The sequence below is a fragment of the Triticum aestivum genome, chromosome 5B, assembly GCF_018294505.1.
Source record: "Triticum aestivum cultivar Chinese Spring chromosome 5B, IWGSC CS RefSeq v2.1, whole genome shotgun sequence".
NCBI classification, from domain to species: domain Eukaryota; kingdom Viridiplantae; phylum Streptophyta; class Magnoliopsida; order Poales; family Poaceae; genus Triticum; species Triticum aestivum.
In genome coordinates, this window is record NC_057807.1 from 580789502 (window position 1) to 580808362 (window position 18861).

Consider the following 18861-nt stretch of genomic DNA (forward strand, 5'->3'; position numbering starts at 1 on the left):
ATGTGAACTCCGCTTTCGATGAACTCGAGCTTGTCAAGAAGATGACCATAGGCTCCTAATCTCACAAGGAGAAAACCAGACAAGAACAAAGAAATATGATGCAAGCATGCAATGGTTTGAGCTCTCTACGGACGATACGATCAAGCTACTCACTTGAGATCCCCCCTTGATAGTACGACAATCGATCCTATAACACGGTCTCCAAACTACCACCATGAGAGAACCTATCAAGGCCAAACCTTTGCCTTGCACAAAGTCCACTTGAGCTAGATGTAGACGATCTTGACTTCCTCAAATTGGACCATCTTTCTTGATTGCGTTGGCTCGGTGAAGACTAGTAGATTGCTCCCCCATACTTCACTATGGGTGAGCCACTCTTCGGCACATCTTTACAAGTCCATTGTCACCACAATGGACGGCAATCTTCAAGCAGTTGATCTCTTCGTGATGCATCACTGGAACGTGCACATTGCAACAGTACCATGGGACACTTGATCCCTCTTGGTACATCTTCTACGCTTTGTGTGTTGATCAACTTGATGCACTCTTTGACTTAGTCTTGATCAGCCTCTCACATGACCAATCTTTAGGTAATTTCTTGAATAGCACCTTGGTCATCACAAACTCTCCTTGAAACCAACAAATGGACTTCAAGAAAAGCTTATGGATAAATCCTTCAAATATAACTCAAGGCAATCATTAGTCCATAGAGATTGTCATTAATTACCAAAATCAAACATGGGGGCACCGCATGTTCTTTCACCGGGTCATACCACTGACGGTTCATAATGAGAAGGCCCAAGAAGATGTTGAAGATGGCGGTTCATGAAGCAAGCTTACTAGGGGCCCAAGACCCGGAGGCGACTTGAGGTCCACGGGCATAAACCGTCATATGTTAACTTGTATGTTAAGGAAAGTTTAGTTTGATCACTGAGCCGAACACGTTGTGTATGAGCCGTCCGGAACTCTGTAAGCAGTCGGGCATCGACCTGTGTATATAAAGGGGTGACCCGACGGCGGGTCAAGGCAAGAAACAACAAGTCGAGAACTAGGTCAAGCGTATTCGCTCCCTGGTAATCGAAACCCAAGCAATACAACCTAAAGCAGGAGTGGGCTTTTACCTCGTTGAGAGGGGCCGAACCTGGGTAAAAGTTCTCTGTGTCCTTTGTCCCGTTTAACCCCTTCAAGCTAACTACGTTATGATGGCTCCACACCTAAATATTTTTGTTAGGGCATTTGCCGTGACAATTCAACGACACCAGGCATGCTTTGAGGTTCGTGCGACCACGAATTGTATATGACCTAGGCAACCAAACAGATTAGATTCTTCCTGCGCGGGCATGGCCCGACCTAATGCGACCAACCAAACGCGTCCTTATAGTACAGAATAAAATGGTTTGGTTTGAAAAAACTTTATTCACCCGCGCTGCCGCCAAGACGCCACGGCGAAGCCCCACTGAACCGAGCGCACGCAGGCGACGGCGAGTCCGGTGGCGCACTGCTCTCTCCGTGCGCGCACGCACACCACGACCTGAATATAGTAGCGGACTAGCGGTCCCGTGGCAGTGCTGTCTATTCCTCCGATCCATTTGTTGCGTGAGGATTTTGTACAATGCCAAAGTTAGTACTAGTACTCTTGGTATACGGTTGTACGTACCAACAACACCGAGCAGAGGCAAATTTGAAAAATTTGACATGTGCATGAAATCAAATCACAGAATGAACTGCCCATGAAACTATTTAACGTGGCTAACCTTTTTGTGTGACGCCCAACACGAAGGCGCCACACTACACTTTGCAACGCCTCACAGATAGGCGTTACACGCCTGGCCAGCGTTGCACCCCAAACTGCCTAAAAATTGCTAAGTCATTGTGCAGAGCCTAAGAGCTAGGCGCTGCACTGTATAGTGTGGCGCTTAGCTCTCAGGCGCTGCACTAGTGGTTGCACTACAAAATGAAGCAACCACTAGTGCAACCCCTAGAAGCTAGGCGCTACACTGTATAGTGTGGCACCTAGCTCTCAGGCGCTGCACACTGACTTAGTAATTTTCGGATCACACGGGTGCGACGCTGGCCAGGCGTGTAGCGCCTATCTGTGAGGCGTTGCACAGTGTAGTGTGGTGCCTTCGTGTCGGGTGTCACACAAAAAGGTCAGCCGCGTGAAATAGTTTCACAGGTAGTTCATTCTGTGATTTGATTTCGTCCATAGGTTAAATTTGTCAATTTTGCCCCGAGCAGACCAGACTCTGCGATACGAACGACGCTTCCCTTTCAAGCCTCCCGCCCCGAGTAGAACAAAGAGGTTGGGTAGGTGGAGCGAGCCAGTACGGCTGGATCGGTCAATCGGTGCACAACAACGATGGGTAGGCGCCTAGCTACGACCCCACGCTGACACGTATAGGGCCCAGAGACAGTTGTACCGCCACCTGCGCCGCTCCAATCTCCTCCTGCCTCGCTCGCCACATCGATCCACTCCACCTCCTCTCTCTTCGACCTCCAGCACAGTCCGGACACCCTTTATACACGCGCCTCGCTCATCCCCCCGCCAGCAGCCACAACTCGCTCAACGGTCGGTCGTTTCATGGTTGCCAGCACCGTTCATGGGACATGCCTCCATCGCTCTCCTCCCTCCGCTCCCTCTTCACGAGAACGTTGGGCCTGGGCTCGGGCGCCGCGGAGCACAGTGGGGATGAGGAGTCACAGGCCGGCGGCGGGCCCGTGCCATTGGGTGGTAGCCGGCCGGTGGCGGGGCCTCCGGGGGAGTGCTACACATGCACACAGCCCGGGGTGCCGGCGTTCCACTCCACGACATGCGACCAGGTGCACTTGCCGGGCTGGGACGCCGACCGTCGGCTCCTCGCTAGTACCCGTGCAGGCGCAGCAGCTGCGGGCGCAGCCGCTCCCGGGGGCCGCCGCGGTCACCGCCGCGCGGTGGCTGTTCGGGCCGGTGATGGACCCGCGGAGCAAGCGCGTGCAGCGCTGGAACCGCTGGATCCTGCTGGGCCGCGCGGCGGCGCTGGCCGTGGACCCGCTCTTCTTCTACGCGCTCTCCATCGGCCGCGCGGGGTGCCCCTGCATGTACATGGACGCGGGCCTCGCCACCGCCGTCACCGCGCTGCGCACCTGCGCCGACGTGGCCCACCTCGCCCACGTCCTCGTCCAGTTCCGCCTCACCTACGTCTCCCGCGAGTCGCTCGTCGTCGGCTGCGGCAAGCTGGTCTGGGACCTGCGCGCCATCGCCGCGCACTACTCCCGCTCCCTCTAGGGCCTCTGGTTCGACCTCTTCGTCATCCTCCCCATCCCCCAGGTCAGTCAGCCTAGCTCGCTCAATTCAGTGCCCACATGTGCATGACCTGGAACCTCGATTTACTACCATTTTCACCATGCAAATCAAGCTCTGAGCCATCGAACCAACCAGTAGAGCGATATGTCGCGCCCAAGTAGGTGGGAAATGAAATGCGGGAGAACTATGGGCATCGCTCCATGTCTGGTTCCTAGACACACCACAACGTCCTTGTCGGAAATGTTAGCAGTAGGGCACACTACAACGGCGCCCTAAATTAGTCTTGATAACCCACAAGTATAGGGGATCGCAACAGCTTTCGAGGATAGAGTATTCAACCCAAATTTATTGATTCGACACAAGGGGAGCCAGAGAATATTCTTGAGTATTAGCAGTTGAGTTGTCAATTCAACCACACCTGGATAACTTAGTATCTGCAGCAAAGTGTTTAGTAGCAAAAGTGGTATGATAGTAATGGTAACAGTAGCAACAATAAAGATAAATGTTTTTGGGTTTTTGTAATAGTTGTAACAGCAGCAACAGAAAAGTAAATAAGCGAAGAACAATATATGAAAAGCTCATAGGCAATGGATCAGTGATGGATAATTATGCCGGATGCTATTCCTCATGCAATAGTTATAACATAGGGTGATATAGAACTAGCTCCAGTTCATCAATGTAATATAGGCATGTATTCCGTAAATAGTCATACGTGCTTATGGAAAAGAACTTGCATGACGTCTTTTGTCCTACCCTCCCGTGGCAGCGGGGTCCTAGTGGAAATAAAGGGATATTAAGGCCTCCTTTTAATAGAGAAATGAACCAAAGCATTAACACATAGTGAATACATGAACTCCTCAAACTACGGCCATCACCGAGAAGTGTCCCGATTATTGTCACTTCGGGGTTGTCGGATCATAACACATGATAGGTGACTATAGACTTGCAAGATAGGATCAAGAACACACATATATTCATGAAAACATAATAGGTTCAGATCTGAAATCATGGCACTCGGGCCCTAGTGACAAGCATTAAGCATAGCAAAGTCATAGCAACATCAATCTCAGAACATAGTGGATAATAGGGATCAAACCCTAACTAACTTGATTACATGGTAAATCTCATTCAACCCATCACCGTCCAGCAAGCCTACGATGAAATTACTCACTCACGGCGGTGAGCATCATGAAATTGGTGATGGAGGATGGTTGATGATGACGACAGCGACGAATCCCCCTCTCCGGAGCCCTGAACAGACTCCAGATCAGCCCTCCCGAGTGAGATTAGGGCTTGGCGGCGGCTCCGTGTTGTAAAACGCAATGAAACTTTCTCTCTGGTTTTTTTCTCCACGAGACGGAAGATATAGAGTTGGAGTTGAGGTCGGTGGAGGTCCAGGGGGCCACGAGATAGGGGGCGCGCCCTAAAGGGGGGTGGGCCCCCCTGTCTTGTGGACAGGCCCTGGGCCCCCTGGTGTATTTCTTTCGCCCAAAAATTCTTATTAATTCCAAAAAGTGCCTCCATGGATTTGCAGGTCATTTCGAGAACTTTTCTTTTCTACACATAAAACAACATCATGGTAGTTCTGCTGAAAACAGTGTCAGTCCGGGTTAATTTCATTCAAATCATGCAAGTTAGAGCCCAAAACAAGGGCAAAAGTGTTTGGAAAAGTAGATACGTTGGAGACGTATCAGTGAGATACACGCTTGGTTCTTGTTCTACTTATGCATAATTGTTACTTTATGTTCTCTATAAAAACATGTTGCTCGCTGCATTGTGGTTAGTTAGTCCTGAAAAACACAAGTTTCTGTTTTTTATGGCAGGAAAGATGATGATGTTAATGTCATCATACTACGGATTGGAGTTGATTGTTCCGTACACAGCTAAAGCCATCCAACACTATACAAAAATACAAAACTCAAAAGATGAGCAGTCTATACAACAACAATGATAAACGAAAAAAAGCACTCCTTTTTTTATGAAAATTGCAAAACCATGGTGGCAAAGAAATACATTGTTGTTGTAGTTTTGAGGAAGCCTCGCGGCAACAAACTTCTGGATGTGATCCATGCTCCCAAAAACACTATCTTCTACGCATCTCGAGAACTCGGCTTTGAGCTGTTTGTTGTAAAAAAAATGTACATGATAAACTCAGTTAGCAAAAAGATCAACAAAGTTCAAAAAAGAGGGAATGGATGAGCAACTGCCTCCCTAACTTAGGGCAAATGCCAGCACTATTGATGGCAACTATAGTTATGGACATCACAAAAACCTACAGCACCTACAGCAACCCCCCGATAAAATTGAGCAACTACAAAAACTATAAATTATTGGCAACTGTTGCTTAAAAAGACTCATGTAATTGGACATGTATGACTACTTGGAGACAAAATGATGGCGATTACCATATGAATTTCCATGTAAAAAACTATCATGAAACTAGCTTCAAAAAGCAACTAGCTTCTAAAATTAGGCAACACAATCCCTATGGGTGGGCAACTGCATAAAAAATCATGCAACTACAAAAAAAATTATGTTCAGACAGTAAAGTGACACTTACTCGAAACTTTCCATGGACACCCTTCCTAATCCGGTCCTTCTTAATTACTGCTTTAATCAAACCTTCATTCCATGCTTTGACCCTTGGAAGAACAGTTGGCGTCCTCTCATCCACATAATCCTTATGGGATGTCCTGTAGTCCATGTCAAGCGAGTCAAGGTATAGGAGATGTTTCAATAAAATAGAGAACACATGTCAGTTGCGAAAAAACCTATCCAAGTTCAGCATGAAACATATATCACGAAATGAAAACCGAAAAAACAAGGGGGGGGGTCTAGATCATTTTACCACTAGGTGAAAAAGGCAACAACATATAGTATTCTTCTTGTCTCCAAAACCCATGAAAGCAAGCCTAAGTTGGTCGACGACAAACTAGCAAACATTTGAATTCACAACCTCACGTGGATTCACCACAGCTGAGTATGCGTGCGGTGACACCTTCAAGCTGGTCGTCGGTGCAAGAAAACAGCTATAAACAACAACCAGCCAGGCACTTCAGAACTTGTCATCCGCAACAACTCCCATATCATTTATCATTTTGCACCACTCGGTCACTGATGGCGCGGGCCCTGTTGGGATGTCAAACTTCTCGTTGAAAAACCTAACTACGTCTGGCTCCACTTCATACGCAACCTTCCTCTGCCCCCTCGGCAAACCCTAGATTCTTTCTATGGTTGCTGCATCAACTGGGATCTTCCCCCTATATCGGATAACAAGCTGCGACAACTCTAGATCATAACACTTCATCACAAACTTCACAAGATCTCCTTTCATTGTTCTTGTCCCGATATCAAGCACACCCCCAAAGCTTATATCACCAATGGCATCCTTTTGTGTATCATCGAGGCCACTGTTTAGGACAAAAAGTCTTGAAGGTGATGCCCTGTTCCTCGGCGCTGGCCCACTGCTACCAATCTCCATACAAATTAAATTGAGCAACCCACTATATTAAGCTGAGCAACTCACTATACTAAACTAAGCAAACCACACCATAATTAAAAAAAGCAAAGTTGTGTTTGCTAAAAAACTGAGCAACTAGATCTATATTGAACTGCAACTGCTAGTACTAAACTAGGCAACTGCTACACTGCTATTCTGCTGCTTATCAAATGATAGGACTGCATATACAAAAAGAAATTACCATGCTGACTTGAGCATTACATATTTCAAGGATGCCTCCCTTCTTTCAAGTTTTTCATAAAAAATACCTCGTCCACAACTTTCTTCGCACGTTTCGGATTTCTCCCTCCTTCATCACGAGGGGCGGAATCGGTGCCCCGTTTCCTCGCCCGACCACCCCGGGCAGAATTGGTGGCTCGTTTCCCTGCCCGACCACCACGTACAGGATCCTAATTCACCCGCCCGCGCTTGCGTCCAACATTACTCCTTGCTGAATGAGCTGCCACTTCTTCTCCCTCATTTTCACCATCAGTTCTACCCGCGAGCCTTTTTGCTTTTCGGAGCCATTTTATACAAGAAAAGACAACAAAAAAACCATGTTAATGAAAAAACATACAAAGCCCTATAACTCAACTGCTCAATGATACTACTTGCATTTGGATCTAACATCACTGTCATTTGGAGATGAACAAAACTCCATTTATTTCCTACCCAAAGATAACTCAGCTACTGAATTGCTAGTGCTTGCAAAGGAAATTTGGTATTGAAAACTATGCAACTACTCATTATTTTGTGGCAACTAAAAATAAATAACATAAGACAAGCACATAAAAAACTACTCATCACAAAAAAAGTCACGTATTCATCTTCATCACATTAGCTAAAAGATCAAAAACACTCAGGCTTTGCCGCTTATTCATGAGAGATATCTCATCCCCTATTCATAGTTGCAATGAAAAAGACCGCAACTCGACGGTGGATGTATGCAATGTCGTGTTCCATATAGTAAATTTAAAGAACACTACAAAAAGGATAACGACTTGGTGCTGCAAATCTAGGCAATAACTAAAATCAACCAATCACAAAAACCATTTCCCAAAAAAAACAGTGTGCTACTTTAATGTTGAACACAAGGCGACTACTGCCCCTAATTAGTGCAACTGTCGATCACCCCTCCCATGAACTGCCCAAGTCAGATGCATCCCCTCACCCTCCCCTCGCAAATTTGCAGGAAAAATCTAAGCAACTAGCATCAAATTTATGAACAACTCCCAAAGTCAGATGCATCCCCTGACCCCCCCCCCTCGCAAAAATTTGCGGCAAAAACTAAGCAACTAGCATCAAATTTATGAGCAACTGCCATCAAAATTATGAGCAAACTGCCCCCAGTCAGATGGAAAAAACCTAAGCAACTGCCATCGAAATTTGGAGCAACTGAGTCCTCAGAAGCAAGCAACATCAAAAAAAGAATCCTATGCCCCAGTCACTAGGATTCGGTCGCGTGTATCCCCTTGCAGCGACTCAATCCCGCCTACCCCCAGCACAAACCCACCCCCACCCCCTCTCCCCGCCATAGCAACACCACGCCCTTCCAATCATTGACGACGCGGAACCCGAGGACGCCATGTACAACCTCGTGCCCGCCCCCTCACCGAAACCCGAACTCCATGGAGCGCAACAGGGGAGCAGAGCGAGAAAATAGGAGGGAATAGGTGCCGGGTTTACCTCCGCCTGCAGCCGGCGACTCGCGACGCTCGCGGATGGCCTCCCACACCAGCGACTCCGCGCTGGATCCACCACCGCAGCACCCCGCCTCGTCGCGTCGTTGCTAGAGGAGAGGAAGGGGGAGGGAGAGGAGTTCGAATGAAATCTGCGGGTGCGGGCGGGCGGTTTCGAACAAGACGAGCGGGAGATGCGGGTAGTTTTCGCTTGGAATAAAGGTGCCGGGCCCACCACACGCCGCACGCCTCGCGCAATCCCGTAACAGGCACTTGGTCAGGACTTGTCGCGCGCGGGGAGATCGTCACGCTGTATCGGACGGCTGCGGTGTGTGCGCTCGCGCCAGCGAACGAGCGCAGCTGCACGAGTCAGACTTTAGGTTTATTCATCGGCGCTGCCGCCAAGACGCCACGGCGAAGCCCCACTGAACCGAGCGCACGCAGGCGACGGCGCGCGCGGCGGCACAGGTCCGGTGACGCATTGCTCTCCGCGCGCGCGCGCGCACGCACACCACGACCTGATTATAGTAGCGGTCCCGTAGCAGTGCTGTCTATTCCTCCGATCCATTTGTTGCGTGACGATTTTGTACAATGCCAAAGTTAGTACTAGTACTCTTGGTATACGGCTGTACGTACCAACAACACCGAGCAGACCAGACTCTGCGATACGAACGACGCTTCCCTTTCAAGCCTCCCGTCCCGAGTAGAACAGAGAGGTTGGGTAGGTGGAGCGAGCCAGTACGGCTGGATCGGTCGATCGGTGCACAACGACGACGGCGTAGGCGCCTAGCTACGACCCCACGCTGACACGTATAGGGCCCAGAGACAGTTGTACCGCCACCTGCGCCGCTCCACTCTCCTCCTGCCTCGCTCGCCGCATCGATCCACTCCACCTCCTCTCTCTTCGACCTCCACCACAGTCCAGAGAGACTCCCTTTATACACGCGCCTCGCTCCTTCCCCCGCCAGCAGCCATAGCCCACAGCTCGCTCGACGGTCGGTCGTTTCATGGTTGCCACCACCGTTCATGGGACATGCCTCCATCGCTCTCCTCCCTCCGCTCCTTCTTCACGAGCACGCTGGGCCTGGGCTCGGGCGGCGCGGAGCACAGCGGGGATGAGGAGTCGCAGGCCGGCGGCGGGCCCGTGCCGTCGGGTGGCAGCCGGCCGGTGGCGGGGCCTCCGGGGGAGTGCTACGCGTGCACGCAGCCCGGGGTGCCGGCGTTCCACTCCACGACGTGCGACCAGGTGCACTCGCCGGGCTGGGACGCCGACGCCGGCTCCTCGCTAGTGCCCGTGCAGGCGCATCAGCTGCGTGCCCAGCCGCTCCCGGGGGCGGCCGCCGTCGCCGCCGCGCGGTGGCTGTTCGGGCCGGTGCTGGACCCGCGGAGCAAGCGCGTGCAGCGCTGGAACCGCTGGATCCTGCTGGGCCGCGCCGCGGCCCTGGCTTTGGACCCTCTCTTCTTCTACGCGCTCTCCATCGGCCGCGCGGGGCGGCCCTGCATGTACATGGACGCCGGGCTCGCCGCCGCCGTCACCGCGCTGCGCACCTGCGCCGACGTGGCCCACCTCGCCCACGTCCTCGTCCAGTTCCGCCTCGCCTACGTCTCCCGCGAGTCGCTCGTCGTCGGCTGCGGCAAGCTGGTCTGGGACCCGCGCGCCATCGCCGCGCACTACGCCCGCTCCCTCAAGGGCCTCTGGTTCGACCTCTTCGTCATCCTCCCCATCCCCCAGGTCAGTCAGCCTAGCTCTCTCAATTCAGTGCCCACCTGTGCATGACCTGGAACCTCGATTTACTACCATTTTCACCATGGAAATCAAGCTCCGAACCATCGAATCAACCGCTAGAACGACATGCCGCGCCCAAGTAGGTGGGAAATGAAATGCGGGAGAACTATGGGCGTCGCCCCATGTCTGGTTCCTAGACAGACCACAGCGTCCTTGTCGGAAATGTTAGCAGTAGGGCACACTACATGGCACGTACAACAGTGCCCACCAGCCAGTTCATCTGTAAATTTATTTGCAGGTTGCCACCTATGCCTTGGTACGTACGTGTCCATGTGTCTACTGGCAGCGACGCTGCAGCCCCCACCAGCTTACTAGAATGGCCCTGACCCTAGAAGAGAAGAGAATTCCGATCAAAACTAGCAGCGGGGCGACAGAGACCGATGCGCTTACGCTTACGGAATACGTAATAAGTACGGATGGTTAGCGGGATGCCGCCAACGCGAAATGATTGGTGTCGCTCAGAATATGACCGTGGATGCGATCGGGCGGCGACGATCATTGAACATTGATGGAGGGAAATAACAAGGACAATGACAGATGAATTATGCGTCCTGATCTCATCTGCATGCGCGGCGCTCATGGTAGGGGCGACTTGTTTGCACGGTTAAGCTTGCAGCAAGGAGACGACGATCGAGCATTATTTAGAGGTGAAAAATTGTGATTTCTCATGTAGTGTAGTGACAGAGATCTCATTTCACCACTCCCGCTCTCGTGTGGCTGGTGTTCCTGCAACTGACTTATTTTTCGCTGATTAATTATTTACCGGTCTTTGTCGTTCAGGTCGATCGCCCGGTCATTCTTGGTTTTTGTCGTGTGATATTGAGTGCATGTTCATTCTCTCATTTCGCATAATTGATGCTGTCATTTTTACGCGGGGCGTTCGACGTGGAGTAGGATCTGCCTATTTGGATCAGCCATGGCCACAAAATGTTATTTCTGTCTCTTTTTTTTCTCGAGTTCTGTCTTTTTCATTATTTATGTGACGGTATACATGAAAGGTGAAGAGAAGTTATTGTTTGAAAGGACCGCTGAATAATCTGCATGGTGGAATTAGGCATATTCTTTGTCTTTACTTGCTTACCTGCATGAAATACGGAAAATAAGCAAGCACAGAGTGACCGGCAAGTTTTTTTTTCGTAAATACAAATGTATTGTCAGAAAGTTTGCGTTCTGAAAGTGGGGTGTTGAGAAAATATGCTTATGATCATGGTGCGGTAGATTCTAGTTATCGTAACATATTAGCTATGTGTTGAAGATTTATTCTTGAAGGCAAATAGAGAAACTATCATAAGCTGCCGAAGATAGAATTTGAACACATTCTTTTCTGTGCGGCAATACTTCCACTGAGTCTGTATGTGTGTAGTGAAAAAGTAGCAATGTATAGAAACTTGGAGAATTCTGAACTCTTTTACATTGCTTTTTTTCAACTAACTGATCTATCATATTCTGCAGATCATCTTCTGGCTGGTTATACCAAAGTTAATCAGAGAAGAGCAAGTTAAAGTTATCATGACGATTCTTCTGCTCATATTCGTATTGCAATTTCTGCCCAAGGTGTACCATAGTATATATATCATGAGGAAAATGCAGAAGGTGACAGGTTACATCTTTGGAACAGTATGGTGGGGATTTGGTCTGAATCTATTTGCCTATTTCATTGCTTCTCATGTGAGTATTCCCTCTTCCATTAGTTATTTGGAGAATATAAAACAAAATCATGGATAAGGGATCCCAGAGTGGCTCGTGTACTTTTATTGGGTGCAATTTATTGCAATCATAGATATCTGGTTGTTAGTTTGGTCAATGATGTTTCTGAATTTACACCGCACCTAGCAGTATTCTTTTCTAAGAAAATCAAGGGTTGGGTCACAGTATCTGCAAACAGTCCTGCTTAAATTGCCTATGAAGCAATAATTGTTTCAAGGGGAAATACCAAACTGTTGCTGGTGATATTAGAAAATTTGAATCAATAGATGCACTGTTTATATTAAATAAAATACCATTCTCCATATCAATGCTGAACAGGAAATCTGTTCAGACAATCAGTTCTATCATGTTGTTGAATGCTGGTTACATAAAAGTAGGCTATTGGTCGATAGATCAATATGCAGAACAGAAAAAAAAAAGGAAGTAGGATGCACATTAAATCCCCTTTGTGGAATTTCTCATGACATGAGGCCACAGTTGGTGCTAATTGAAGGGACCATGCATGCTAAATTATTATAGGCAGTGTTCATTATTCATATGTGTCTTTCATTTCCAGATTGCAGGTGGATGTTGGTATGTTCTTGCGATTCAGCGCGTTGCGTCCTGCCTACAATCGGAATGCGAGATAAAAAACAACTGCAATTTGATGTCACTGGCTTGCTCTAAGGAGATGTGCTTTCACTTTCCTTGGTCATCAGACATGACCGCATTGGCATGCGATACGAACTTAACTTCTTTCAGTCAACAAAATGTGCCGGACTGTCTAAGTGGCAATGGCGCCTTTGCTTATGGGATCTACAAGGGAGCCCTTCCTGTTATCTCCAGCAATTCACTTGCTGTCAAAATTCTCTATCCCATATTCTGGGGCCTCATGACCCTCAGGTAATTTGTATATTATGTTAAATCAATATCATCCATTTCTGACATGGGAAATGTTTTCCTCCCTGAAACTTGAATATCTGAATGTTCGGTACTTGGCTCGGCTGTCATTCCCGTTATCATTCTATCTGAATATGCACATTCCTGACAGATTTATATGCCAGGAATTTGCTCAGTTTCTTAGTTCAGAAAAACAATGGTTCTGTTCCATTGTTGTTGTGTGCACCTGTTGTCTTATTAATTGTTCCTTTATGAAGACAAAAGATAATTAGTACAGTATATTGCTCTACCACCACCTCTGCTCGCTTATTGTCTCACACTGTTTGTATGAATCAACTGGCAGTACTTTTGGCAATGATCTTGAGCCGACGAGCAATTGGCTTGAGGTGATATTCAGCATCATCAATGTACTCAGTGGGCTGATGCTCTTCACGCTACTGATCGGAAACATACAGGTGTGAAGTGCCGCCAATCTTTCTGCCGTTCAGTTCATTTTTACTGCAGCTAGCTAGCGTCAGTTACTTCAGTAATTAGTAACAAGTAACGGTGCATTTTTGCTGCAGGTATTCTTGCACGCCGTGCTGGCGAGGAAGCGGAAGATGCAGCTGCGGTTCCGGGACATGGAGTGGTGGATGAGGCGGCGGCAGCTGCCGTCCCGGCTGCGGCAGCGGGTCCGCAAGTACGAGCGCGAGCGGTGGGCGGCCATCACCGGCGACGAGGAGATGGAGATGATCAAGGACCTGCCGGAGGGCCTGCGGCGGGACATCAAGCGGTACCTCTGCCTGGAGCTGGTGAAGCAGGTGCCGCTGTTCCACGGCATGGACGAGCTGATCCTGGACAACATATGCGACCGGCTCCGGCCGCTGGTGTTCTGCGGCGGCGAGAAGGTGATCCGGGAGGGCGACCCGGTGCAGCGCATGGTGTTCATCCTGCAGGGGCGGCTGCGGAGCACGCAGCCGCTGACCAAGGGCGTGGTGGCGGAGTGCGTGCTGGGGGCCGGGAGCTTCCTGGGCGACGAGCTGCTGTCGTGGTGCCTGCGCCGGCCGTTCGTGGACCGGCTGCCGGCGTCGTCGGCCACGTTCGAGTGCGTGGAGGCGGCGCAGGCCTTCTGCCTCGACGCGCCGGACCTGCGGTACATCACGGAGCACTTCCGGTACAAGTTCGCCAACGACAAGCTCAAGCGCACGGCGCGCTACTACTCGTCCAACTGGCGGACGTGGGCGGCCGTCAACGTGCAGCTCGCGTGGCGGCGGTACAGGGCGAGGGTGATGGCGACGGCGGTGCTCCCGCCGCCGCCGGCCGGCGCGGCGGGGCCCGAGGACGGGGACCGCCGGCTGCGCCATTACGCGGCCATGTTCATGTCGCTCAGGCCGCACGACCACCTCGAGTAGGCTCGGGACCGATCGGGTGAGTGGGGGGCGTGGATGCAGAGGGACCATGGTTTGTACTCCCTCCATTTCAAAATAGATGACCCAACTTTATACTAACTTTGGTACAAAATTGGGTCATCTATTTTGGAACGGAGGTAGTACAATGTGTATCTGTCACGTTGTAGATGACAAGGCTCGCCATTTATTAAGGATGATGAGATCAGTACAATAATGGAGGTGGAGGTGGTATTTCTTGGTTGGTTTTGCCGATGGATTTTGCAGCCAGGATTTTTCGCAAGCAAGGATGGGACGTCCCCGTCGTAGGTGAAGGCGCGGGGGATTTCTCCGGGAGACGTGCAGATCCTTGCGTACCTTGCGTTGCCCCGGGCAACTCGTAGGTTCCTACACTCCTCCACACGGTTCCAATGTTGCTAGGCGAAAAGGAGGCGACCGCGGGTGGCCTTTGCGAATTGTGAGCCGCCTTCGCCGCTGCTGGTTCCCTCTCCCTCAGTTGTCCGCTTCGGCAGCGGGAGGGAGGGGGGACCTCGGCTATGTGCATCAGGATGGGTTCTCAGTAGGGTTAGGGTTGAGGGAGTCGCTGCCGAGGTCGTTGCGGTGGCGTCGCGTCTGAATAAGTTTTCCCGGGCTCCGTTCGCGGTCACGCGAGGCTCGTGCCTTCGTCTAGGAGCCAGCGGGGTGGGGGATCTCCGGATCTCGTCGAGGTCGCGGGCTATGGTGTTTGGAGGTCGACTGGCACTGACCGGGTTGGTCCTCGGATGGGTGGTGGTTGTGTGGACACGGAGATCCTTCTTCCTCATCGTCGGTATGATTTCCTATTGCGTTTCTTCTTCCTTCTTTCTGTTGTTGCTGGAGGGATGTCATGCTTTGCCCGGGCAGTTGGCTCGACCGCGGCGGCGGAACCATATCCCAGTTCTCTTTCATGTGGAAGGGGCATATACATCGGTACGCAAAGCCACAGATGGCGAAGACTGGTGCATGCATGTTGGATGCATGTGTGTGTCCTTGTCTTTTCGGTGCCGGAGTTAAGAAAAGGGGAAGCAACGTGGCGGCGAATATACCGTTGTTGAAGATGATGACCTGGTTGGGGTTGTTTGCAGATTCTTGTGTTGCAGGAGTCTTCTCGCAAGGTTCAGGGTTGCCGACATAGAGCTCCGGAGATCTTCGTGTTTTACTTGTTTTTAGGATGCTCTTTGTTATTCTGCTTCTTTATGCGTGTGTTAGGGTGTGCTTGTATGGATCTAGTACTTTGTATTATTTTGTGATTTGAATACAAGCATATTTTTCTCAAAAAAAAGGAGCGAGACATTGCATGGGCAATGTCTTCACTCTTTAGCACCGGTCTTGGCCGCCGATTGCCGTTTCTAGCAGCAGTGGCAGACCTAAAATCTCATCCTTGGGGGTGGCACCGTTCAAAATTTGTGAAATTTTTCGCTATATGTTGTATAATTTGGTCTGACTGCATCGAATTTCAATAAGTAATCTTAAAGCATCAACTTATTAAATATTGGTTAAATAATTTGTCAATCACGGATTTGATCGCTTCAGGTTTTTTTCCTCACTTAGGCATAGCTTTGGTCTTACGTGACTTTGCTATTTGTTGGCGTATTTTTGTGTGTATGCATCCCTCACTTATGCATCCTACCTATGCAGAGGTCGGGTGTATGCTCATTGTGTTTGTATCATCTTGATACTCTATTTTGAGTTAATAAAATCTACCCTTTGTCGAAAAAACATTGTAAAAACTATTTTGCGTTGGATTCCAGATCTGCCGCAGCAAGGGCGTTGGTGGTTGGGGGCGGCACAGCTGCCTCGCAATTGCTAGTGGTTGGTCCTGGTGGCGGAGAGTGTGGCGGTGGCCATGGCCACGACCACTGACATCTCTCTCATTGCCAGCAACAGGAGGATACTCTCCTCCTCACACCGAGTAGGGGTACAAATCTCGATGTATGGGCCTATCATCCAAGAGCTATACAAGCAACACAAGAAGAAGAACGATGGCAAGGGCTTCACATTGCATCATTGCTACAAAGAACCTGCCAACAATGAGAAGTGGGTTAGGAGAAACTTCTAGACCACACCGAGGAGGTCAAGGATAAGCATATTTGTTGAAGCTGATGACGAGGAAGATGAAAATCTCAACAAGAGGTCGGATGGTAACAAGATTGCAAAAGAGAGGAAATAAGAGATGAGCCTTCAGTGGAACCTGCAAGGAAGAGCTTGTGGCCATGACTGGGACCAAGAAAGCATTGACAGCCGAACGCAAAGAAGAGAAGGCGGCAAGGTGGAATGAGCTCAAGTCTTTGGACATCGAGAAATGGAGGTTGAAGTTAGCACCCGAAGAGAGGAAGTTGAAGGTGGAAGAGTGTAGGCTTGCACTCGAGGAGGAGAGACTTGTGAAAGGGAAGAAGGCCGAAGAACGATCATGAACCAAACGGAGGTCTCTCTTAAGAATGGTGGTGGTGACCGTGTGGATAGCGGGGTGATGGTGTTGATGGTGATGGCCGTGGGATGGTAGTGTCCTTGAAGGTGGTCATGATTTCTTTAGTGATTATGGTGCTTGAGTTCGTGTTACATGTCTTTGGTTGGGCTCGATCCATACGTAAGACATGCTATGTTGTGATGATTTTGGATCAAACTTGATCGATGTGGTGCCTTTTGGATGAACTATATGCATGTTTTAATTTGAATTGCTCGATCCATGCAACTATGTGCATGTTCATGGTTGATCTATTGTATACGTTAAATTTGAATCATTCGGATGGTTGATGAAATAGTGTGCAATTGCTCTCTTTAAATCATTATTAATTTGTAAGGAGTTAATACAAGGGACCGACTAGAACAACCACCCTTTAAATCCTTATTAACTTATAATGCGTTAAAGATACTCGACCGTTTGCTTCTCTAAATCATAAGGAATTGGTTATAGATGCTCTTAGGTCGTTAAGTTCTTTCGTTTGGGTGATGTCTCATACACATTGTATGGGTCCCGTCTTCTATGATGATACTCCCTCCGTTCCTTTGTATAAGGTGTATTTGTTTTTTGATAAAAATTTATAATGTAAGGTGCATTTGTTCTAGTTCTCGTAACTTCAATATTGACCTTTCATGTAGAGAAAGAAAAAGAAACTATCTCTCTTCCGATTGTGTGTATCTCTTCCTTTCCTAGCCTAAATGATTTACTTGCCGCTAATCAACAAATTAGAGAAGAGTAATTTTGTCCTATCTAGTGCATAATTATATGCCTTGGTCATCGTGCTGAAAATAATACACCTTAGATAAAGGAATGGAGAGAGTATATGTTTTCTTTCTCATTACTGCATGCATCGCCCAGATGCTGAGGTTGGAGGTATATCCTCCTTTTCTAAAAAAAATATTTCTCTTTTAATGAATCGACATTGCCGCTTTCCTGTATGGTTTAGGAAAAAAAATTCTCTTACTGACACCCAGGTTGCCCTACCAGTTACATCGTTCCCGACCGCCGGTCTAGCAACTCGTGACGAATGCCGACATCAGTCACGAGACGAACTTCCCACATTCACATTTCACAGCCTTTCAGTCGAGTTTTCGCTTGTGTACAATTACGAGGGTAATACTAATACCCCCTTCATTTTCTTTTTATTTTGTAGATAAGATTTGTGTCAAGTTAAATTTTATAAATTTTGATCAAATATATATTAAAAAATATCAACATCCACGATACCAAATATACAAAATATGAAGCTACATTCCATAATGAATATGATGATATTGATTTGGTTTTATGAATGTTGATTGATATTTTTTTTAAGTTTGATCAAATTAGAGGTACTTTGACTTCAAACAAAAATTATATGCATACTACTTCCTCCGTTTTTTTATCCAAGGTGTATTATTTTTGGCACGGTGACTGAGGCACATAATTATAGATGTGTTAGAATGAAATTACCCTTAGCAAATTTATTGGTTAGTGGCAAGTAAATCAGTTAGTCCAAGAAAAAAAAAGATATACATGCAATCGACCTAGAGATAGTTTCCTTCTTTTGCTACAAAGAGAGATATAGACAATTAGGTGAGAGATACTTTCCTTTTTTCAAAGAGCTAACAAAAAAATTATGAAAAATTAGAAGAAATGCACCTTGGAATTTTATATAAAAAAATACACCTTAACGGAGGAGTACTACCCCGGGCTACGTTGTAGAGGAGAAACTGTCCGCGGCCACCGGAGACCGGGTTACGCCGGCGAGGAGGCAAATGCAACACATACAAGAAGCACACATTCTGAATCTGTACAGGAGCATACGGGCAAGCAAGCCCGCGCCTCATCCCTCACAGTCCCGCGCCTCATCTCTCCCGGTCCAGATTAGAGCATCTCCAACGGCCACGCGAAAAGAGCAGCTTTTAGCGCACGCGGGACGTTTTGCCGCGCTCCAGCGGTGGCGGGAAACTCGCGCGGGGGGGAATTGCTTACGCGCGCGCGAAAAGGCGGCAGCTCGCGCGCCATTTTTGGTGCCCCCTTCTGGCGCGCCTATAAAATGCGGCGCTCGCCACACGCCTTTTCCACGACTCCTTTTTCTCTTCCTCTGCCACGCGCGCCTCCACCGCTCCAGCGCCCCGCCACCGACGCGCCAGCATGCCGCCACGCTGCCGAGGAGCGTCGG

General features: G+C 48.9%; 1 protein-coding gene across 2 annotated transcripts; it reads left to right on the top strand.

Moving 5' to 3' along the window:
- The first annotated feature begins 9301 nt into the window (after positions 1 to 9301).
- LOC123113374 (cyclic nucleotide-gated ion channel 2) lies at positions 9302 to 14629 on the top strand. Of its 2 annotated transcripts, XR_006455994.1 has the most exons (6): positions 9302 to 10193; positions 11700 to 11915; positions 12511 to 12836; positions 13177 to 13288; positions 13397 to 14277; positions 14362 to 14629. XR_006455994.1 is itself a non-coding variant. In XM_044534593.1 (5 exons), the coding sequence occupies exons 1-5, from the start codon at positions 9495 to 9497 to the stop codon at positions 14222 to 14224; spliced, it is 2181 nt and encodes a 726-aa protein (XP_044390528.1). In that variant the 5' UTR covers positions 9302 to 9494; the 3' UTR covers positions 14225 to 14295. The 2 variants fall into 2 exon arrangements, 1 of the variants encoding a protein (XP_044390528.1); XM_044534593.1 differs by lacking the exon at positions 14362 to 14629 and having other exon boundaries at positions 13397 to 14295.
- Positions 14630 to 18861: the final 4232 nt, after the last annotated feature.